Source organism: Gastrolobium bilobum, unplaced genomic scaffold (genome assembly GCF_033153095.1).
Source record: "Gastrolobium bilobum isolate Gb01-03AN ecotype WA unplaced genomic scaffold, APGP_CSIRO_Gbil_v1 utg41775, whole genome shotgun sequence".
NCBI lineage: Eukaryota > Viridiplantae > Streptophyta > Magnoliopsida > Fabales > Fabaceae > Gastrolobium > Gastrolobium bilobum.
In genome coordinates this window covers 1-24,894 of record NW_026897962.1, presented here as the reverse complement: position 1 = coordinate 24,894, position 24,894 = coordinate 1, and the positions used below count along the sequence as shown (strand labels likewise).

General features: G+C 39.9%; 2 protein-coding genes and 1 pseudogene across 2 annotated transcripts; 1 reads left to right on the top strand and 2 right to left on the bottom strand.

The window, feature by feature from the left end:
* Positions 1-1,962: 1,962 nt before the first annotated feature.
* LOC133311789 (uncharacterized) lies at positions 1,963-3,857 on the bottom strand. The gene is made up of 2 exons (XM_061512890.1): positions 3,839-3,857; positions 1,963-3,743 (listed from the first exon to the last, which is right to left on the bottom strand). The coding sequence occupies exons 1-2, from the start codon at positions 3,855-3,857 to the stop codon at positions 1,963-1,965; spliced, it is 1,800 nt and encodes a 599-aa protein (XP_061368874.1).
* A 2,613-nt stretch (positions 3,858-6,470) lies between these two features.
* On the bottom strand, positions 6,471-10,184 carry LOC133311788 (rhodanese-like domain-containing protein 7). Its single transcript, XM_061512889.1, is given in 6 exon segments — positions 6,471-7,017; positions 7,019-7,074; positions 8,036-8,322; positions 8,912-9,017; positions 9,165-9,405; positions 9,943-10,184. Coding segments are annotated over 6 exon segments (1,251 nt in total). The 3' UTR covers positions 6,471-6,698.
* An 8,052-nt stretch (positions 10,185-18,236) lies between these two features.
* On the top strand, positions 18,237-21,988 carry LOC133311787 (uncharacterized; annotated as a pseudogene).
* Positions 21,989-24,894: the final 2,906 nt, after the last annotated feature.

The following is a 24,894-nucleotide window of genomic DNA, read 5'->3' as shown; positions in this document are numbered from 1 at the left end:
CAGTTTGGCCATCACTTTGGGGATGGTAAGAAGTGCTTGTCCATAGGGTAGTTCCACTATTTTTAAACAAGGTGGACCAGAAATGACTGATGAATATACTGTCTCTGTCCGAAACTATGGTTTTGGGAAAACCATGTAGTTTAACCACCATATCACAGAAAAGAGAGGCTACCTTAGCAGCTGTGAATGGATGGGCCAATGCACCAAAGTGTGCAAACTTGGTGAGTCTATCCACAACAACCAAAATCACTTGAAATCCCTTGGAAGGAGGCAATCCAGTGATGAAGTCCATGCTCAAGTCTTCAAATACTCCATCTGGTATAGGGAGGGACTGTAACAACCCAAGAGGAGGTGTGGTAGCAGTCTTGATTAACTGGCAAACTGAGCACTGCTTAACAAAAGTGGTGACATCCTTCCTCATGTTTGGCCAATAAAATGATGCAGATAGCCTAAGCAAGGTCCTGGTAATGCCAGCATGGCCCCCAAGAGGAGTTGCATGGGCCTCATTAATCAAATCCTGACTCGACTTGGATTTGGAACTCAGTAAAAATCTATTTTGATGAAACAAAAGTCCATCCTTCACTGTAATGTGAGGATCAGTGTGGTCCCCATTTGTAATTCTCAGATGCAATGCCAATAGTTCCGTATCAGAAATATTCTCTTCCCTAATTTGCTTGACAATATCAAAACTCACTTGAGAGATTAAAGAAAAAAAGGTACCTGTAATTTCCTCCCCTTCATCCCTTCTGGATAAGGAATCTGCAACAGTGTTGGAAGCTCCAGATTTATATTCTATGGTGAAATCATACCCCATCAATTTGCACACATATTTCTGCTGCTCAAGTGTTTGAATTGTTTGAGTCAATAGTTCCTTGAGACTTCGATGATCAGTTCTAATAACAAACTTGGACCCTAGCAAGTAGTGTCTCCATTTTTTAACAGCTTCTGTCAAAGCATATAGTTCCCTTACATAAGTGGATGCCAACTGCATTCTCACCCCCAACTTTTTACTAAAGAACGCAATTGGATGCTTTTGTTGTAACAACACAGCCCCAACTCCAATTGATGAAGCATCTGTTTCAATGATAAATGGTAAAGAAAAATCAGGAAGAGCCAAAACTGGGGTTGAAGACATGGCCTCCTTCAAAGCTATGAATGCTGTAGAAGCTCCTTCATTCCAAGAAAAAGAGTCAGCCCTCAACAGATCAGTCAAAGGAGCTGCTAAGGCTGCATATTGCCTTATAAATCTCCTATAGTATCCGGTAAGGCCAATGAAACCTCTTAATTGCTTGACAATCTTTGGTTGAGGCCAAAGTAGCATTACCTCAATTTTCCTTGGATCTGCCTTCACCCCTCCCTTTGAAACAATATGGCCTAAATAATCAATTTCTGATAATGCAAAACCACACTTGCTCAATTTAACCACAAACTGATTCTGCTTCAAGCATTCAAGCGTCAATTGTAAATGCTCCAAATGGTCTCCAAAAGAAGCACTATAAATCAAAATGTCATCAAAGAAGACAATGATGAACTTCCTCAAATAAGGTTTGAACATTTGATTCATAGCACTTTGAAAGGTTGAGGGTGCATTAGTTAGCCCAAAAGGCAGCACCAAAAACTCATAATGCCCTTCATGAGTTCGAAACGCAGTCTTGGGTGTGTCATGAGGAACCAACCGAATTTGGTGGTAACCACTCCTCAAGTCCAGTTTTGAAAAAAATTCAGCACCCTTCAACTCATCTAATAGCTCATCAATGGTGGGAATTGGAAAACGATCTTTGATGGTGATGTGATTCAATGCTCTATAATCAATGCACATCCTCCAAGAATGGTCTTGTTTTCTCACCAATAACACAGGAGAAGAGAATGGACTGTGACTGGTCTTAATAAAACCTGTAGCTAAAAGTTCTGCTACTTGTTTCTCAATCTCATTCTTTTGGTGATGTGCATACCTATAAGGCTTCACACTAACAGTTTTGCTCCTTCAACAAGGTGAATTGCATGATCACAAGCTCTTGAAGGAGGGAGGCCCTGTGGCAATTGGAATACAGATTGGTATTGCATCAAAACGTGCCAAACAGCAGAGGGTACTTGATCCTGTAGTAAAAGAAGCTCAGGCAATTGATGTGCTGAGGAATCAGCGGAAACAACAGCTGCTGTTAATGCATTACATATCCCCTCCCGACTCTTGGAATCCTCATTCTTGTTTTCTCCCACTAATATGATTCGTTTGTGATTCCAAACAAATTCCATGGACATCTCACTATAATCATGGATCACCCTGCCCAAGGAACTCAGCCAACAAATTCCCAATACAATTCCCAATTGGGTTAGCTCAATTACCCACAAATCAACTACAAATACCTGTCCCTGTATATTAAGAGAAATAGATGGACACTTCCTCTCACAAGTTAGAAATTCTCCATTGCCCAAAAAAACCCGCATCCTAGGAACCTTGATCATTGGCAAGCCTAATTCCTCAGCAATATTCTTTTGCACAAAATTATGCGTACTGCCTGAATCAATAAGGATGGTGACTAACCTTGAGCCAATAGAAATGTGGAATTGCAAAGCCCTGGGATTCAAATCACTGCCCATGGAATGGAGGGCTGCATCCAGAATCTCTTGTGGACCTTGGTCAGGTTGCCAGACAATCTGTTCCTCCAATTCTGTTTCAGCCTCATCAAAATCTCCCACCAACATCATCATCCTAGCCTTGCAACGATGTTTAGAATTCCATTTCTCATCACATGTGTAGCAAAGTCCCATATCCCTTCTTTTTTGTAAATATTCTTGTGACACTTTCTTAACAGGCACATTAGAAGGCAAGGCTGGTAAAGTGGATACCATTGGCTTCACCTGAGGAATAGTAGCATTGCACTGCTCCACGATAGATATAGGTTTGGGAGTAAACTTCTTATTATAGGATGAAAATGAGCCTCTTAATTCAGCAAAATGAGCCTCATAAGTCATAGCTAACTGCATTGCTTGGTGAAGAGAGGTTGGTTTATGAAGTTGAATGCCCCTTTTTAAGTCTGGAAATAAACCAGAAACAAAAAAAGACATTAAAACCTCATCAGAAAAATCTGTTACTTGATTGATCAAAGCTTCAAAGTCCCGAATGTATTCACTAAGGGTTCCCACTTGAGTGAGCTTGGACAAAACCCCACGCAAGTCAGTATAAGCTATGCCTCCAAATCGATGCTTCACAGCACTCTTCAATTCCTCCCACGATTGAATGGAACCACCACTAAAAAGCCATTGAAACCATGGTCCAGCCATTCCTTCCATTTTCATTCCAGCCAAACGAACCTTAAGGGATTCAGGAATTTGATGTAATCCAAAATACATCTCAGTTCTAAAAATCCAACTAACAGGATCTGTACCCATAAAGGAAGGTAGTTCGATCTTGATGGATTTCATGATGTTACGTGGGTCATTCGGATCATACCTGGAATGCACTACTCCATTGTTGTCATTACTCGAAGTTCCTGGAGTAACTCGCGGTTGTGCATGCTCCCCCGTTCGAATATCTCCTCCAACAATCACCGCATGCATCTGTTGAATCTGAGTATTAATGGTCTGAAATTGGTTTTGATGATCGGTGAACTTTTGTTGAATCTCCTCTAAAGTTCGATCAACCCGCAATTGGAAGGATCCTAACTCCTCCGCCACCTCCTGAAGCCGCATGTTGCCACTGAGTATCAAGAAGTTGAAAGCACCAATGTTAAGGGTGCAGAACCCTTAAGAACAGAAAAGCACAAAAACAGAACAACTTTTGTATATTCCAATGAATGCCACGTTTGTACATGTGTAGTGTTTATATACAAACACTTACTTCTAACAGAATTTGCCATCTCATCTAACTAACTAACCAACCCATCACTTATTCAACTAACCTCCTATTTTACATGCTATTAACAGTAACCATGGTCTGGTTACTTAGTGCTAAAATCCTTAACCCACAAGGGTGCACTCTTCAACCTTCTAACCCTCATCGTATCACATTAAAATTTGTGATTATAGTTTCATATAAAAACACTAATTCACTCAAGTGACAAAAAAAAAATGTTATTATTCAGCTGGGCCGTCAAATCTACGGCGCGCCGTCTACGGATCTGCGACTAAAAAGTGACGATTAGTTAGGTGAAGAACGGCACAATAATGGGTTTAATATGTTATATCATATAATTTTACTTCTTAAATGAATTTTATACGAGTTATGTTATTGAAGATCGATCAGTGGCGAGCTAGAAGTACTTAGCTGGTGTCAAAAAATCCAACCAGGTAAAATTCAGTCAGTGCCAAGATTATATTATTTTTAAAAACTCAATCAATGCTAAGATTATATCATAATTTTTAAAGAAAATTTATACTATTTTTAAAAATGAGCTAGTGTCAAGGCACCACCTAAATAACAAATGGCGGAGCCACTGAGATCAACGATGGAAATTATGATCATGAGCATTGTTGTTAAAATCTCGATTTATCACTACGATTTTACGTTTTTACAATTTTTTTTCCATCAAAACGATTTTACTAATATTCCAAACGCTTTTACGTTTTTATGATTTTTTACGATTTTTTTACATTACGATTTTACGTTTTACGATTTTTTAATTCCTTTCCGATTTTACTTAAGATCTCGATTTTAACAACATTGATGATGACAACTCAATACATTATTTGATTATTCAGTAAATTTATTTCTTAATCTAGTGTCAAGATAAGGGTATTGGTCAGTTCAATTAGTCTAGCATTGTTACTTATATGGTGATGTTAGATATGAACATTATAGATACAAGTATGAAGATGTCTTATGGGTGGATTTGTTAATAGAATAAATCTTACAAAACTGACCTTGCGAAATAATCCTTATCAATAACATCAACTCTCTAGTGTAGGAAACGTCGATATTAGATGTATTCGAGAATATTTTTCCTTTATCAGTTCATATTTTTTAATGTTGGATTTTTGTCCATTTTGAATATATAACCTTTAGTTCCAAGAATTTGAATTATTTTTTCTTTTGAATTTTTTTTTATTTTATTTTAACTTTGATATTATTTTTTTGAGGAAGGTTATACTTACAACTTTTTTCTTTTACAACTTTTTACAACCATAACTTATCACCATTGATTTTCGTCAATCAACGGTTATCATTTATTATGAATTAATAATTAATTAATGAGTTTAATTTGTTAAAATGATAATCATTGATTGGCGTAAATCAACGGTGATAAAATATGATTGTAAGAGATTATAAAAGAAAAAAGTTATAACTATAATCCTGCTCTATTTTTTATGTTTTTGTGCTCTCACGAGATAGTTTTAATAATTTTGATTAATTCTTAATTTTGGAAGAAGATTACACGTCGAATCACAACAAAGATGCAATGACATCGATAGCCATGCAAATGAACTTTCTTGAGGTAGTGTTTGGTTGAAGGATTATTTTGGGATTGATGGGAAAGTGTAAGTGGATATTGGAGAATACTACATTTGGTTCAGGTTTTTTCAAAAAAATACTAGGCAAATGAGATAGATGGGGAAATGACTTGTGTTGATTTTTGGATAAAATTCACTGTTACAGAATACCACTTGAGATGTGGTATTTTGAGATAACTGGGGAAGTGAAAAAACAGATGCGAAGTTTCTCCCGAACATAGATTTTGCAAATTTAAATAAATTTTCCTGGTAATATTTCGGTCAACCAAACAACTTTTTTTACATTTTCCTACCAAACTCCTTTTCCAACCATTTCCCTAGTAATTACATTTCCCTAGTATTCAAAAAATTTCTCCTCAACCAAACACCCCTGAGAGTTCTTTCCCTGCCATACTTTTATGCTCTTAGACTCACATTTTTTAAATGGGTCCCACATGAATTTTTTTCTCTCACATTCAACTCTTTTTTCTCTCCTATTTAATCTAAGAAAAGTATTACCCTTTTTATTATTCTCTTTCATGGTAAATAACCCTTCTCCTTGTTTCCTTTCTTGGTAAAATTCATCTATCTTCTCTTTATAAGATAAGATAATTATCTCCTATAAAAATAAAGTAATATTTCCCATAAAACAAATTCTAAAATGATTTAATATATTTTCTTTCCCATGTGCACCAATGCCATCCCAAAGCACTATATTTCACACAGGATGAAAATGATTAATTTTCAATACAATTTTTTCTAAATGGCATTAAATTATCAAGGCATACCATCTAAATTTTAAAAGCATATAATTTTTGCATGAGGAATAAGTTTACTATGTCCTTTAAAAACAGAGGTGAGAAATTAGGAAATGAATTTTTTATATATAAATTTTCTATCTAGAGATATACCAAAATAACTATAAATAATGAACAGAAATTTTACATTAAGGATTAGCTTAATAACCTTAAGAAAAGAGCGAAATTCTGATAGATAACTATTTTCATTCATACCGAGTCTGTTTAACAAAATGAGTAGTTTGGATTGGACAAATTGGCTACAAAACTCATGGAACGTCAGCAAGAGATGAGGAGACTAGACAGTAGAGACACCACATGGTTCCTATGACAAGAAATCATAGAAGTTAAAGGAATATCTATAGTTTCATGCATTCTGAACACATTTTAAGAGGGGAGCAAGAGTAAGAGAAGGCCAAACATTTGTTGGAAACAGATATGAAAGATATTTGTCATTTTTCATTGTCTGGCTAGTTAAACAGAATGTGAAAGCTTGATTGGTTTCAGGCTAGCACTATCTGAGTCACATGTTGGCCTGCGACCCTTATCAGGACCACCTATGATTCCCCATCTCTCAAATTGTCTTTGTCGAGCACGAGCTCTCTCTTTCTCTTCATCTGATTTCAGTGAAAAACAGTGAGGACAAGGGACTCCATATTCATATTCTGGGGCTTGCATGTCAGCATCACTCACAGGCTGCTTACAACCATAGCAGAGCTTGAAATTTCCTTGCACCAAACCATGCTCCACAGAGACTCGCTTGTCAAAAACAAAGCACTCTCCCTCCCATAGGCTCTGTCCCTGGAACCTCCTCAAGATATTTCAGAATCCCACCTTCCAGGTGATAAACCTGGGAAGTTTTAAAAGAGAAACGCGACAAAATCGTATCAAATGCCAGAAAAAAACTGTTAACTGCAACTAGCACTTATATATTCATGCCAGCTGAAATATTACTACTAACTTGTTTATCAAATAGCACATTAAAAAAAAAAAAAAAAAAACAGTGGTTTAACAAAAGACTAGCAAACAGCAAAACAAACTAGCACCTAGGAATATAACACTATGGTTGCTTTCGTGTGACCAAAGCCTCACTCAGTCTTGAACCCAATTTCTGAAGAATGTCAGCAGAGAGATTCCCCTACTAAGGATCTAATGTCCGGGGTCAAAGCTTTGTATTCATGAAATCTGGAGTTCGAATCTTTGATAAGCTCCCGTACCTCATGACAGTCTCAGCTTTACACACAACCTCATCATAATGCCTTATCCGTGCCAAGAAAATAATGGGCCAGGAGACTAGTGTGGATACATGGGAGGCACTTACCCCTTCTTTAAGCAATTTTTTTTTTTTTTTTTAGTTTTAAGTACAAATGATATGAGAGGCAATACCAGAAACATATATGGGTGGATCAAAATTATTTAAAGTGGTTTCGTTATTAAAATAATGTATTGTTAGAAAACAGATTTTGTTTTGGCCATAATTCTAAGATCTGCCAAATTGCTTCTGTCCCAATATTATCTGGAACTGCAGAAGCTTACTATATGAAAGGGACTAAAATTTATTAGTATTATCAGTACATCTGACAAGACTTCTAAGATAAATAAAAAAAAAGGATTCTTTCATTTAGATAGGTCTTGGTATTGGCATCAAGTTCCAAACCAGAAATGTCGTTGGGATATTAACATATCATGACCAAGAATTAGTAAAAAAAATAATGTCTTTTCTCTTTGATAAAAAGAAGAAAAGGTCAAATGATTTTCTCAAAGAAATTTTTGTTTGTGCAAAACGAAATAAAATTTAAGGGGAGAATCACCTCTTTGAATCCTTTGCTGAGAAGTAGACTTGATGCTTTCTCACATCGAATACCTCCAGTGCAATACATTGCAACACGTTGAGGCATATGTTGTTTTGGATTCTCTATCTCTTTTTCAGCACTTTGGACTGAATTGTTTACCTCAACTTTTGGTTGCTCAACATCTTTTTTTGTAAGCTGGAAATGTTCCTCCACCCAAGATGGGAATTCACGAAATGATGTAGTACAAGGATCAACTGCTCCCTTAAACTTTCCTATTCTGGTTTCATAGTTATTGCGCACATCAACTACCACCACCTACACATGTAGATGTCAATAACAATGAAAATTTTGCATTTCAGGTACACAATACCAATACCATGTCTCCACCCTCCCAACTTGCAAAATGCGAAATTATATACTGCACTTCTCCGTCATGTGCTTATGAAGTGAATTATCTAAATTTTTATTCAACCGCACAGGACATAAACAATTTGCACTCCTTACATATATCAGTGATAATCAGAAATTACAACTTGGTAAAAGTAAAAATTCTACAAATTCTCTGCATATCTTTCAAAAAAAAATAAAAAAAATGGTGAATAGATAATCAGAAATACAAAAGTTTTAAGTTTTTGGTATATTACAAGAGTTTCTCCCCTTTTTAGCTACAAAAGCCATGGTCTAAAGCTGCATTGTACATTTGTCTCCAGTAATGGAAGACAAACAGATTAGAATGCACAGACTTGGAGCAGCTTAAATATTCAACATTTCCAAGAATCCAAACAATTTAAGCTATACATGTTCAATAATATGAAGTCCCAGCAGCTTACAAGATCACATAAAAGACAGAGCCTCGTAATGAAGATTGGAGAACAATAATAACAGGAATTTAGCTACTCACTGTATCTGGATCTCTAATCAAAGCATTCCAATCTTTTGGGCCAACATACTTTCCAACCCTTTCGACGGGTGACACAGTAGGCATTCCGAGAGTGACAATCTGCCAACATGTAACGAAAAAAAAAAATCATAAGAACCAAGGCAGGTTGGCAAAATGCCCCAAAAGTTCAACCTATTAAGTTATTTGGATATATATCCATATTTAATTTATCAATGTAGTACAGTCTTTTGGCATTGCAAACGCTACCTCTTTCTTCAACTTGACCCTCACATAGGGAGCATCTTCCCCTGCAGCAAGAGGAGAACTGGCACTGTGTCCATGATGGATGGCTTCCTCCTCAGGACTGACAGGCGATTCCACTTGTCTTAGCCCCTTCAGACGATCATCGCTCTGTACAAGTGCAAGAACTTTCTCCACCGACTCCCTAGTGCCACATATGCTGCCATTGATTCCTTCAGGCGCAAGAATAATACCACCTGAAACACGATGAGTAGCATCAGACCAGTGAGACGCAAGAACAACCACGCATGAAGTCATAGGCAGATGAAATCAGTTCTTAATGTACTCTATAGACTATACTCTACACATCTCACCTATAATGAAAGTAAAGATTGCAGTTCATAATGTAAACAACCATAACCCTCTACACACACACACACACACACACACAAAAGAGGGAAAAAAAATGCAGAAAGGTATCTGTCACCCAAGGGTCAAACCCATTGTGTAGGTCTAATCCAACCTGTAACCCTGACTAATTAACTAACCCTTGTACCAAGGATACCCTTTTATGTAGAAAAAGGTATATACCAAAACACTTGTTCCAAGCACAAGAACCAAATGGCTAAAGTGAAGAATGAATGCATTAGTTCCAAGCACTTATGTAAAATGAATTATCATACTTTCTAATCTCTTAAATGCGATTATGTGAATAAGCACATGTTTAGAAAAGTATTGAATTTGAAAAGAAGATCATGACTAATATTTTGCATCGAATAGAGAAAGCAAAGAATGAGTGAGTACCAGTTGTTGACAGAGTTGCTTCAAGGGCTTTCGCATGTGGGCATGGTCAGGGAAATCAGCGAACTTGTAGAAGGAAACCACAACAAGAGAGTGAAGGTGATTGAAGGCTGCTGAAGGTTTATAGTAGAAGGAGAAGAAGTGGACCTGGCCCAGATGGAGAGCAAAGCCCACATGTAGAGCATGAAACAGACCCAAGAGACTCATCAAATGGGAAGGCAAATGAGATTGGGGCTTAGTGGACATCACGTGGCAGACCCAAAGGAAAGAGAGTCGGTTCCAACAAATGAGAGGGAACTTAGTTAGAAGAGAGAGAAGAAGAGGTGAAGAGAAAATTAGTTATAAGAAAGGGAATGCAAAAGTTGTAAAGATATCTTGAATTTGTGAGTGGAGTCATGGGAGAAAGGGTACTCAGGGAGTCCCTTTGGGGTTTTCTTTCCGTTATTTGAAGGCTGTTGCAGCCATTTTATTACTGATAATTGTAGTGTCTTGTAATTCGCTTGAGCTAAAGTGTCTTAGCTTGTGAGACAATTTGAATACCAATAGTTGATTTAATTCCAGAATAATTTCTATCTTTAAATTCTGTTTCATCAATTTGGTATCAAAGCTCCCGTTCCTTGGAGCAGTGAATGGTTTTAACCAAAATGGAGGCCAGGATGGAGTCTATAGAACGAAGAACGACCCAATTTGAAGGAAGGATGGAGGAAATGACCACTGAGATGCGTCAACTTCGCAAAACAGTTATGGCGTACTTTGATAGGGTGGATCAACATGATCCTAACTCAGGAGGAGGGAGGGGTTCAAACAACAACGCACCGGTCAATGATGGGAGAGGTGGTCGTAATGGAGGTGTAGGCAGGGACGAAGATCTTATGAGGCGTTTAGAGGTTCCATACTTCGCCGAAGACGACCCATATGGGTGGATTTATCGAGCTGAAAGGTATTTCCGAATTAACCAGATTCCGCCAGAGGAACAGGTGGAGGCTGCATCTATTTGCATGGAGGGTAAGGCGCTGAACTGGTTCCAATGGTGGGAATCGAGGAACCCTAACATTGAGTGGGGCCAACTTCGTTCAGCATTGTTGCAACGATTCCACATGTCGTCTTCTGGAAATCCCTTTGAAGCACTCATGTGTTTGAGGCAACTGGGGACGGTTTCAGAGTACCGGAAAAACTTCGAAATGCTTGCTGCCCCATTACGAGATGCAGATGATGAGGTTATGAAGGCTGCGTTCTTCAATGGGTTGCGCGAGCGAAGGGATCCGAGCTGAGGTGAGACTTCACCGTACCAAAAGTATGGAGGAGCTGATGTCGTTGGCACAACGCGTCGAGGAGAAAGAAATGGTGACAGGGAAAGGAGGAGTGAACGTGGGTCGAATGGGTGTTGGGCCTGGATCGAGCTTTCACCATAAGCCCGCGTTGACAACCCGAACCAATCAATCTGGGTTGAACGTAAATGGGAGAGGGTCCAGTAATAATCAGTTTTCTAGGAGTAATGGGCCACAAGCACGACCCAATGAACCCAATGCCAATTTAGGGCAGCCAACAGCGGAGAACGGAGAAGGGCACAAATCCACATTTGGGGGGACCAGAGAAAATTCCACGGGTGAGCGACGCAACCCACGTTTCAGACGGTTGTCAGAGGAAGAGATGGCGGACTACCGTCGCCAGAATATGTGCTATAGGTGCGACGCACCTTACTCGCCAGACCACGTTTGTGGCAAGCCTCTTCTCCGCGTGATGTTACTTGGCGTCGGGGACGAAGGGGAGGACATGAACGAAGAAGAAGAAGCAATAGCATCCATGGATGACAACATGGAGCAGCATCTGAGACTGAGCATGCATAGCGTGGTGGGGGTGACATCGAACAATTCTCTGAAGGTATGGGGAAAAATATTGGGGCAAACCGTAATGATTTTGGTGGATTCAAGAGCAACGCACAATTTTATACACGATCAATTGGCAAAGGAATTGAACTTGCCATTGGATGAATCGTCTACGCATAGAGTGGAGGTTGGGGATAGACATAAGGTACAAAACAAGGGAGTCTGTAGGCAGGTAACCATCTCTTTCCCTAATCTGACTGTGATTCAAGATTTCTACCTTTTTCATTTAAATGGGGTGGATGCCGTCTTGGGGTTTGAGTGGCTGGCAACCTTGGGGGAGTTCAGGGAAAATTTCAGAGACCTCCATCTGAAAATACCCACGGCTAATGGAGTGGTGGAGCTGAAAGGGGATCCAACGGAGACCAGAAGCATGATGTCATTTAAGAAAGTGGGGAAAACATGGAAGAAAGGGGCAGAGAAGTATTATATTGAGCTGAGGGTCTTGTCTGTAGAGGAGATCAAAACACAGGAAATGACAGAGGAGATCATGCAGGTATTACATAATTATGAGGAGGTCTTTACAACTCCTTCAAAGCTGCCTCCGTCCAGAGCATGTGACCACCAAATAATTCTGAAGGAAGGAGGAGATATCCCTAATATTAGGCTATATCGGTACCCTCGTTATCAAAAAGAGGAGATCGAGAAATTTGTGAAGGACATGTTGATGGCTGGAATGATCAGACCCAACAATAGCCCTTATTCGAGCCCATTGATCCTTGTGAAGAAAAAGGATGGAAGCTGGAGATTTTGTGTAGATTACATGGCTCTCAACCACATCACTGTGACAGACAGATTCCCTATGCCAATGATTGATGAGTTGCTGGACGAGCTAGGAGGAGCGGTGATATTTTCGAAATTGGATCTAAAATCTGGATATAACCAGATTCGGATGTGTGTGGAGGACATTGCAAAAATGGCATTTTGGACACATGAGGGTCATTACGAATACATTGTAATGCCCTTTGGTCTAAAAAACGCTCCCTCAACATTCCAAGCATTGATGAATGAGATATTCAGGCCATTTCTGAGGAGTTTTGTATTGGTTTTCTTTGATGACATCTTAGTGTATAGCAAGGATGTGCAATCTCATGTTCAACACTTGACTCAAGTACTCGAAATTCTGAGGCAGAATAGGCTACAAGCTAACAAGAAAAAGTGTAGTTTTGGGAAGGAAGAGCTGGAATATTTGGGCCATATAATCAGTAAGGATGGGTGCTTGGTCGAACCGAGAGCTGCTCGGGGATATTTATAGGGAGCAAGAGTGCAAAGTAATAATCAGGATTGCAAACAGGAGCAATCTACTCTGACAGAGAGCAACCCTCTTCAACTATACGCAAGCGTACGTGTCAAGCAATACAGGGTGTTGTTAGCCCCAGATTTATCGTCCTCAGGGAGCAATTGTGAAGAAAGAAACATTCAGGGAAACTTAATTCGCAAAATTAGAAAATAAAAAGAAAGTAGCTATTCTCAACCAAGCTTCACAAGGAGAAATCTCTAGTCAGCTGGTTAAACAGTGTTAACCATTCTGAACTAGATGAGAGCAGTGAATAACTTAGCATAGTCATCGAACATCAGGGCATCAAATTGAAATAACTCAAAAGAAGTTGGTAAAGTGATTATAAGAGCAACAGTAAATAAACAAGTTTGATTATCGGGAAGAAAGTTATGACAAGAGTTTGTTGTGAGATTGAGTTTAGAGAGAGTTAAGTAGGTGTTTTTCGGGTTCCATATTTTCATCCCTTTGGTTAACCCTGCTTGGTAGCATATCTTAGAAATGGATTCTGCTCCTTTCGTCATTTTGCCACAAGTAAACAAGAGAGCAAGGCCTTACTCTCCACGTTACTCAGTAGAACTTAGAGTTAAATGCAAGGAAACCATGCTGCCTTCTCAGAAGAGCATGGATTCACATGGCAGTGCTCTTTATTCCAGGTGTTCCTCCCTCCTTTCTTCAGGCTGAACTACCCCAAGATCTTGAGACTGCTCCGCACGCCCTTGTCAGTGTTTCATCGACCGAGTGGTCCCGGGATGAGGTTGCCAGCCCAAAGGGTTTCACAGAATCAATATGTTAAGCCAAAGAACAACTCAGAATTCATTCATAAAATATGTGTTCTTTACAAAGTTATCCTAAGACAAAAGGGATTACTTCTATGGAACCCTCACCTACTCAGAGGAAGTTAGCTCCTAGTGAGCATTACAAAGAAAGAAAAACTTAGGAAAAATAAAATGGCAGGCCCTCGAATGGTGTCTGGATGATCCTTTTCATGAGGACTGATTCTTCCTTTTATAGAGTCCTTCGTCAGATCCTCATTGTTCCTTTCATCAAGGGTTGTGCTCTCTTCAGATCCTCTCCAATAGCCGGCCTGCTTTCTGCCAACTCAGCCTTGCATGGTAGTGGTCCCCCCTTGCTTTTGGTGCTTTCTCTCGGGTGAGAATTTCAGAATCAGGGAGACACCTCCATCTTCTCTGCCATGGCTGACGTGGAGGCTCCTGATTGCTGCTTTTTACTGCTCTTGTACTGTAGCAGAGGGAGGCACATCCACCTTCTCTGTCGCGGCTGACGTGGAGGCTCCTGATTGCTTCTTTTGACTACCTTTGTACTGTAGCAGGCTTTTATGCTCCCTCCTGCGCAACATTCTTCCTTCTTTCCTCAATGTGTGGCTCCTTCTTGTTGGGTCTCAAGTTCCCTGATCAAAACAAAGCAACCCAATAATCATATGTGAAAAAGATAATGTTAATTTGTTCCAGGCCTACTCTAATTCCCGTTTCAAGCATCGCTCTGGTCCATTTTTCAAATAATTGCTCTTTATGGAAAAAGAAGGTTAAGGAGAGTGATTTGCGACCAAAACAGGGGTTTTGTGGAGCAATATATACTTAATGGACCTCAACTTTTGAGGATCATCAAAACCCCAAAACTAAACATTACTCATCCCGAGTAATCCCTCACTACTGACAACCTTCTTGTGTTAGGTTAGTGCTCCTTGAGACTATCGATGAAGAATTAAACATGACTTCTTCCATTGCTTCATTGGAGCATCCATCTGACTTGTGAGGTTCACCAGCTTTATTCAGTGTGTGTGTGACTTCTTCCACTCTTTCAGTCAGTTTTCTCACCGAGTTGCTTCAGGAATGAACTCTTTGCTTAATTTCCTCTCTTGTTTCTTGGCTCCCCCATTTATTTTTTTCTTCTTAGGTCTTTTGACTGGAATTCAACTACCCTGGTCTTTGCATAGGGCTGACCTTCAACAGTGTGCTCTTTGATCGGCTCGTGCTCCTAACCTTAGATGACTTGGGCCCTTTGGGCACAATTTGGGAACAGAGGAGCTGACCTTGTTTTTTTTTTTTTTATTGAACCAAATATCAGGGGTGGAGCAAGTTCCTTGAATAAACTGAAGTCCCTTTCTTTTAGCAACTTCATGAGTCCACTGAATGATAGAGTATCAGATTCTTGAGTGGTGCTTTTGTGCTTGGTGTTGCTCCAAATCAGATCGTTGCTCTATGTTGCTTGTCAGAAACTTGTGAATTCCTCAAAGCATTTCAAGGAGCAAAAACCTAAACAACAAGAGCAATTGGGTAAATCAGGATACTCAGGACGACAAACTTAAACTAAAAAAAACATTTTTGGAAAACAAGTAAATCAGGGTGGCGAATCCCTGGTACACCGCAGAGGTTGTTATCTAGGAGCAGTTCAGGCAAACACATTCTACTCCAAATATTCAGGCATTCGTTCAAAAAGATTTAATAAAGTTAAAAAGAACGAATGAACCTGGGGTCACCGTAGTGACCCTTATTGCTCCCCAGCTCCTTGGTCTGCTCCTTTGTAAGGAGCATTTGTCACTGCTTCTGGAGGCAAGATGTTTGGAAATGGTGGATATTGTGTCTGCCCCTTGAATTTTTCGCCCCAGTTACTGGCGAAGACTTGATCACGAGCTTTGAAGTACATCCAGAGTTGAATGTCTTCTTCTTTGTTTTTCATTAACTCCTCTTTTAGGAGCTTAATCTCTTCCTTCCAGCCATTTTTGTCTTCTTCATGGGCTTGTTCTCTTTCTTCCATCTTCTTTTTCAGCGAGTCCACTGCTTCTACCAAATCTTTTACCGTATTTTGTAAGCTTGAAGATCCTTCTCCTTCCTCGAGCTTTCTTCTCGGCGGCAGCGATTCAGCATTTTTCATCTGGGCCAGTTCTCTCTGTAGTGCTCCTTTTTCTTTCTCAGTGAGCAGGTGGGCTTCTTTCAAAGCTTGTAACTCCTTTCCAAGTGTATCTTCTATGGCCTGCACCTGAATTGCTAGAAGGTTTGCACCAAGCCCGAACAGAGCTTGACACGTAGTTGTGTCACTTGTTTCAACCAAGAACTGCCTTCTTCCCTTGCTTGCAGTAGCTCTCTTAAAGGGGAGTTTCTCCCTTCTTTGAGTCTTCCGGGGTTCTTCACTGCTCGAAACCTCCATTCGTTCTTCTTCTTCCTTTTCTCCCTTCTCTTCTTTTTCTTCCTCCTCCTCACTCTCCAATCCTTCGTTCTCCCTGATCCTTCTTAGTGTGGACTGGTCAATGTCCGACCCTTCCGGGATGGTTGTTAACTCATATTTTATTGCACTTATTTGTTACTCTTGATTAGTATTTTTAGGATTTATTTGAATAAAATAATGATGTTTTGAGTTAATTTACATTTTTAGTTCTTGATTGGGTTTAATTTATTTTCGTCAGAATTTTTCAACTTTACGTTACTTCTGTATTTTGGCCATATCTCGGTCCACAGTTGTTGGATTGACTCCGTTCTTGTTGGGTTTTTCATATAACAGAGAGGGCTACAATTCTTATGAAGAGCTCGAAGCCCAATTCGAACTGGAAGATGGTCGATTTCTGACGCCAAGAAGAACTTGTTTTGCTGAAGTTTTAGACTTGTAATTTAAATTAAAACCCAATTACATAAGTGGCCCAAAGCCAAGTTTTATTTTATGTTATTTATTTTATTTCGTATTTTAGACATTTGGGCCGATCACCCTAACCCGCTTTGGGTAGAGGTATATGACGACAGAGTAGGGAAACTATCATTCATTCTGTAGTTTTCGTATTTGGAGATCAAAGTATTTTCTCTGAAGCGTTCTTCGTCTCTTTCTTCTTCTTCATCTTATGTTCTTATTCTTTTTAATTTTAATTATGTTTACCTTAGCCATGCGAGGCTAAGAACCTTTTAATCAACCTAAGGGTAACGGATTCCATAGATTAGTCTTGAGGGTCTGTGTTTATTTTAAATCAATTTCGTTTCCCTTCCCAACTCAGATTGATATCGTGCGATCGTGGATATTCAATCTGAGGTTCGTGATTGCGATTATGGGAAAGGGATTAATCATCAGATTTGATGATTAGGTTGATTGACCCTATGACCTTAAATCAAGCAGGCTGATACTCTGCGATTGTATGAGTAGAAGCACCGTCTTTGATCAAATTCTAAGCGATCGCTTAGAGAGGGGGTTGTCAATTGGAAATAAGGATTCTGATTCGATTAACAAATCAATCACGATTCTGATATCTTCTTATCCGAGGAATGACGTCCATGGAAACCAAACCTTAGGTTGGTTATTTTTAATTACGAATTTTAAATCCAATTTTATATTCTTCCTTTTTGATTATTCAACAAAATTCAAAATCCCCCCTTTAATTTCTGTCATCATAAGCGATTTTTACCCAAGCAATTTCCTTGAGAGACGACTTAGGGTTTTCACTCTACTGCAAATTTTCTGAACCCTAATTAAAAAATAATTTTTAATTTGCGCGAGTTTGACAGCTCGTGTCAAATTTGGCGCCGTTGCCGGGGAAATTGCATCGGTCTAAATCGTTTTCTGATTTTTGATCATCTTTTTTTCTTTAATTTTCGTTTCTGTTTCTAAAAAAAAAAATAAAAAAATTTGGGGAAATCGGTAAAACTTCTGTTTGAGAGATTGGCTTCGGGAGTTCTATTCCCAAAGGAATTCGACCTTCTGAGCATAAGTCACGCCATAGAAGGGCGTGTGGTGACCCTTATTTTTGCAAAATTCTGTCGTTTACTAACCGTTTTTGCTGTTTCTTTGTCGTTTCAGGTATTTTTGAACTTGTTCAACTTGCTCTGATCGCTTTGAAAATTGGTGAGCTGAAGGAGACGATCATCCCTGTCATAAGTCGTGAGGCTATACCTCACGAATCAGGCCCTGTTTTTTTCAAATTCCTTCGTTTACTATTTTATTTTATTTTTCGAAAATGTTTTATTTGATTTTTGAGTCCGCAAGGTCAATTAGAGTTTAGGACAGTTGGTCCCATAGCATTCTGAGGTCATTTGGTATTTTAATAGATTTATTTTTGCTTCTGTTTGCTAATTTCGGCAAATTTTTGTGACTTATCGTATGTTTTGTGATTTTGCTGCTGTATGCTTTTGCCTATGATGCATGACTAGGAGTACCACCAGTGTTGATGACTTATATGCATATTACCCTGAGATAGAGAGATCATTGCATGCTGCTAGTAGAGCTCGTAGGTTGACTTACAGTAGAGCTGTTCCTGAGCATACCTTAGAGTCTGTTGAGTCTGTTTGTTCGAGTCATTTACATAGTGTTTATTCGTTTGGTAGTTTATTTGATTCTGAAATCATGGGTGACCAAACACTTAAGCAATTGGGTGCTCCTAATGTTGATAACGAGCAGCCCCTGTGTATTCGTTATGCTGAGCCTGTTGTACCTTTGGAGCTTAAGTCTGGACTGATACACTTGCTTCCCAAGTTCCATGGTCTTGCAGGTGAGGATCCTCACAAACATCTGAAAGAATTTCATATAGTCTGCAGCACCATGAAGCCACTAGGGGTGAATGAGGAGCAAATCAAGCTGCGTGCCTTTCCCTTCTCTTTGGACAGTGGAGCTAAAGACTGGCTGTACTACTTGCCACCTTCCTCCATTGTAACCTGGAATGACATGTCAAGATTGTTCCTGGAGAATTTCTTCCCTTCATCCAGCGCCACCTCAATCAGAAAGGAGATCAGTGGCATAAGGCAGGCTAATGGGGAGAACATGCATGAGTATTGGGAGCGGTTTAAAAGGCTGTGTTCAAGCTGCCCACACCATCAGATTCCAGACAATCTCCTGATTGTTTACTTCTATGAAGGGTTGCTGCCTATGGATAGGAACCTTCTAGATGCAGCTAGTGGAGGAGTACTGAGCAATAAAACACCTGATGAGGCAAAGGAGCTGATTGCTGAGATAGCTGCTAATGCTCAACAATTTGGCATTAGAGCAAACAGCAGTGCAGTCTTCCAAGTGCAAACTCCTCCAATGCAAAATCCAACAGTAGCAGTAGCAGCAGCAGGAGCATCAAGCACAGATAACCAGAGAATGGAGAACAGACTTGATAAGCTGACATCAATGGTGAGGCAGTTGGCAGTGACACAGACTGTGCAGCCTTCTGCTAAACAGATAAGCAACATGTGTGGCATCTGCTGTGATCCTTCTCACCCCACAGATGCTTGTCCTTCCTTTCCAGACAGCGGTTTCCAAGTTGATTAGTCTGTTGCTGCAGTTTTTCCTGGAAAGCCACAGTACCAGCAGCAGCAGCAAAACAACCCCTTCTCCAATACATATAATCTTGGCTGGAAAAATCATCCCAATCTCAGATGGAGCCAGAATCAGCAAAGTGCACCATTCCAGCAGAATCAACAAAGTGCACCATTCCAGCAGAATCAACAAAGTGCACCATTCCAGCAGAGGCAGCAGTTTGTACCTTCACAACAGAGGCAAAATTTTCAACAATTTGCACCTCAGCAGCCAATGCAGCAGCAGCAGCCAATGCAGCAGCAACAGCCAATGCAGCAGCAGCCAATGCAGCAGCAGCAGCCAATGCAGCAGCAGGCTGACACGAGCTGTCGAACTCGCGCAAATTAATTAAATTAGGTTTAAAAGTTTGTAGTAAAGCGTCAACCTAAGTCGTCTCTCAAGGAGTTTGCAAGGATCTTAATCGCTCAGTTATAAAAATAAAAATAAAAATAAAAATAAAAATAAAATAAAATGGAAACCAAATGAAAACGGAAACTAAAGAAAGGGGGGTTTAATATGATTGTCGATTTAAACGGAAATAAAATAAAATAAAATAATAAACGAGAAAAATAAAATTAAAAGCAACCAACCCAAGAATTAGGATTCCAAGGATATCCATCATTGGACAAATAATTACCAAATCGTGATTGATCTCAATTGAATCAGAATCCTTATTTCCAATTGAGAACCCTCTCTAAGCAATCGCTTAGCATTTGGTCGAATACGACACGTCTACTCGCGCAATCGCGGAGTATCAACCCGTTCGACTTGATTTCGTTGGGTTAATCAACCTAACCATTAAATCTAATGGTTAATCTCTTTCATAAGAACGCAATCGCGTATCTCAGAATGAACACCCACAATCGCACGATGCCAAACCGAGTTGGAAAGAGAAACGAATTTGGTTCAAAATGAGGCGCAGGTCCTCAGGATTCAACCATGGAATCCTCAACCCTTGGTTTGATTAAAGAAAAGAGGAGAGAAAAAAGACGAAAACTATATTAATTTCAAAACCCTAAAATTCAAACTCCTAAAATCTGACTACTAAGGGTTTCCTAAAGCCTCTCTTAAATAGCCATCAATGGGTTAGGGTTTCACCATTTCGGCCCATACATTGGGTTAGTGTTTCACCACTTTGGCCCAAATACAAAATAAAAATTTAATAATAAAATAAAACATTAAAACATGGCCTCGGGCCCTAAACACATTAGGTCCTAAATTGATTTACAAGTCCAAACGTCAAAAATAAAATTCCAGCAAAAACACATCATCTTGAGCTCAGGTTTTGACCATCTTCTCGTCCGAATTGGGCTTCAATAGCTGAGATAGAAATTGTAGCCCTTCCTGTTAGCTTCAAAAAGCCACAAGAACAGAGTAAATCGGACATCTGTAAAGTGAGATATGATCAAAATACAAAAGTAGTGTAAATCTGAAAAATTATGATGAAAATCAATTAAACCCAATTAAAATCTAGAATTCTAATTTAACCCAAAAGACCTTTATTTAATTCAAAAAAAACCTAAAAATACCAACCAAGAGTAACAAATAAGTGTAATAAAATATGAGTTATCACAGGCTGGTAGCAATGGCCCTTCTTTGGAGGATTTAGTTAAGCAGATGGCAACTAACAATCTCCAGTTCCAGCAGCGGACTGAGTCTTCCATCCAGAATCTGCAAACACAGATTGGCCAACTTGCAACGTCAATGAGTCAAAATCAACAAGCAAGTAGCAGCTCCTTTCCATCCCAATCAGTTCCAAATCCAAAAGGAAGTGGAAATGTGAGTGCTATTATTTTGCGGTATGGAAAGTAAATGGAGGAGCCAAACCACACTGCTGCTGAGTCATCAAATGGAGGTGACACTAGCTCTAAGAAGCAGAGCACTGATACATCTGATGTCCATATCCCTCTGCCATTCCCTCAGAGAGCCACTCAGTCTAAGAAGCAGTCAGCAAAGGCTCAAGATAAAGAGATACTTGACACCTTCCGGAAAGTTGAGGTGACATCCCTCTTTTGGATGCAATACAGCAGATTCCGCGATATGCCAAGTTTCTAAAGGAGCTGTGCACCAACAAGAGGAGACTGAAGGAAGATGAGCAGGTTAACCTAAGTCGGAATGTATCGGCACTTATCCAGCCGCCTATGCCTAAAAAGTGTCAAGATCCAGGGACATTTACTAGTCCTTGTGTGATTGGCAATTCTGTTTTTCATGATTGCATGCTAGACTTAGGAGCTTCCATTAATGTTATGCCTGCATATGTTTTTAAGTCTCTTGGTCTTGGTTCTTTGTGTGCTACTAGTATTGTGGTTACATTAGCTAACAGAAGTAGTATTCACCCATCTGGTTTGATTGAGGATGTATTGGTCAGGGTTAATAATCTGATTTTTCCTGCTGACTTCTACATTTTAGAAATGGAGAGTGAGACTGCTACTAATAAATCACCAATCATACTTGGTAGGCCTTTCATGAGAACGACTAGGACCAAGATAGATGTTTATTCTGGTACTCTTTCCATGGAGTTTGGTGATAGCATTGTGCATTTTAATATATTTGATGCCATGAAACATCCTAGGGAAGAGCATTCTGTTTTCTGCATTGATGTGATAGATGAAGTTGTTGAGGATGTTTCTGCTGAATTCCTTGCTGATTTTCCTGATTTTTCATCTACTCATGATTCTGATTTTTGTGGTTGTGGTGATAATCAAGAGTGCATTGTGTGTGCTGAAATAACATCACATCTTTCTGGTTTTAATGATGCACTTATTGATGGATCTGATTCTGAGTGCGAATCTGCATTATCTGAATTGCCTGCTGATATTATTGATGATCCTAACTCTGTTTCTGAGAATTTGTTTACAGGCATAGCTGCTGACTTGTTTTCTGCAGAATTTGCACCACCAACTACACCTCTTCCATCCATTGAGCAGCCTCCGAAATTGGAGTTGAAGGTTCTGCCTGACCACTTGAAATATGCATTCCTTGAAGAGAATGAGCAGCTTCCAGTCATTGTGGCAAAGAACCTTCTACCTGAGCAGGAGGATAAACTGTTAACTTTGCTAAAAGCAAATAAGAGGGCGATAGGGTGGACAATGGCTGACATTATCGGTATTAGTCCTTCAACATGCATGCACCGTATTCTACTTGAAGAAGGAGCTAAACCAGTGAGACAGCCCCAAAGGCGTTTGAACCCACTGATTCTAGATGTGGTGAAGAAGGAAGTAACAAAACTCCTGCAAGCTGGCATGATTTACCCCATCTCTAATAGCCAGTGGGTGAGTCCTGTTCAGGTGGTCCCTAAGAAGTTGGGAGTCACTGTGATTGCCAACCAGAATAATGAGCTGATTACAACAAGAGCTCAAAACAGTTGGAGAGTCTGCATAGATTACCGCAGGCTCAACCAAGCAACCCGCAAGGATCACTATCCTCTTCCATTTATTGATCAGATGTTGGAGTGGTTGGCTGGTAAATCCCACTACTGTTTTCTGGATGGATACTCAGGCTACTTCCAGATCCACATTGCACCTGAGGATCAGGAGAAGACGACCTTCACATGCCCCTTTGGCACATATGCATATAGGCGGATGCCCTTTGGACTTTGCAACGCACCAGGTACTTTTCAGCGTTGCATGGTAAACATCTTTTCTGAGTTGTTAGAGGATTGCATGGAGGTTTTTATGGATGATTTTAGTGTCTATGGTTCTTCTTTTGATGCATGATTGGATAATCTTGGTAGAGTTCTGAACAAATGCATTCAAACCAATCTTGTGTTGAATTTTGAGAAATGTCATTTCATGGTTGAGCCAGGGATAGTTTTAGGACATGTTGTCTCTGAAAAGGGTATTGAAGTGGATCATGCTAAAATTGATGTTATTACTGCTCTGCCTTACCCCACTTCTGTGCAGGAAGTTCGTTCTTTTCTTGGCCATGCAGGTTTTTACAGGCGTTTCATTCAGGATTTCAGAAAGATTGCCCTTCCACTGTCCAATCTCCTCCAGAAAGACATTGACTTTGAGTTTGGTGATGCATGCAAGGCAGCTTTTGATCATCTGAAGCGCTGCCTAACCATAGCTCCTGTGATCCGTGCACCTGATTGGTCTCTCCCATTTGAGTTGATGTGCGATGCATCTAATTATGCTGTTGGAGCTGTTCTTGCTCAGCGGGTCAACAAGGCCCCACATGTCATTGCATATGCATCCAGGACATTGGATTCTGCTCAATCCAACTATACCACCACTGAAAAAGAACTCTTGGCTATAGTGTTTCCTCTTGATAAGTTTCGGTCGTATCTGTTAGATACCAAGGTTATTGTTTTCTCTGACCATGCAGCTTTGAAATTTCTTTTAAAGAAAGCAGATGCTAAGCCTAGACTCATCCGATGGATGTTGCTGCTCCAAGAGTTTGATATTGAGATTAAGGATAGAAGTGGAGCGGAAAACCAAGTTGCTGATCATCTGAGCCGCATCACCCCTCTTCCATCTGACCCTATACCTATTGGGGATGATTTCCCTGATGAGCAGCTTTTACAGCTGCAAGGTAAGTTCCCTTGGTATGCTGATATAGTTAATTACTTGGTTGCTGGTGCATTACCTGTTGACTCCACTAAGGCTCAGACTTTGAAACTGAAAAGTGAGTCTAAATACTATGTGTGGGATGATCCTTACTCGTGGAGATTTTGTAGTGACCAAGTGGTTAGGAGATGTGTGCCTGACAGTGAGACTCTATCTGTTTTGAATTTTTGTCATGCATCTGCCTGTGGTGGTCATTTTGGACCACAAAGAACTGCTAGGAAGGTTCTAGATTCTGGTTTATTCTGGCCTTCTCTATTTCATGATGCTTATGAGTTTTGTAAGTCTTGTGCTAATTGTCAGAGAGCAGGTAGTATTTCCCGTAGACATGAGATGCCCCAAAACCCTATACTTTTCTGTGAGGTTTTTGATGTTTGGGGTATTGATTTTATGGGTCCCTTTCCTGTTTCCTTTGGTTTTGCTTACATACTCTTAGCTGTGGATTATGTCTCTAAATGGGTTGAGGCGAAAGCCACCCGAACTGATGATTCTGCTGTTGTTGTAGATTTTGTCCGTTCTCATATTTTCTGCAGGTTTGGCATTCCTCGAGCTATTATCAGTGACCAGGGCTCACATTTCTGCTATAGGAGCATGGATGCCTTACTAAAGAAATATGGAGTTCTCCACAAAGTATCTACAGCATATCATCCACAAACAAATGGCCAAGCTGAAGTTTCAAACAGAGAGGTTAAGCAAATCCTTCAGAAGACTGTCAATGCTAATAGAAAGGATTGGAGCAAGAAATTGGAAGATGCTTTGTGGGCATACAAGACTGCCTATAAGACTCCGATTGGGATGTCCCCTTACCGACTTGTTTATGGTAAGGCATGTCACCTGCCAGTGGAGCTGGAGCATCGGGCATATTGGGCTGTGAAGCAGTGTAACATGGACCTAATCCAGTCAGGTGGAGAAAGGAAACTACAGCTGCAAGAGTTAGAGGAGCTTCGTTTGGATGCCTA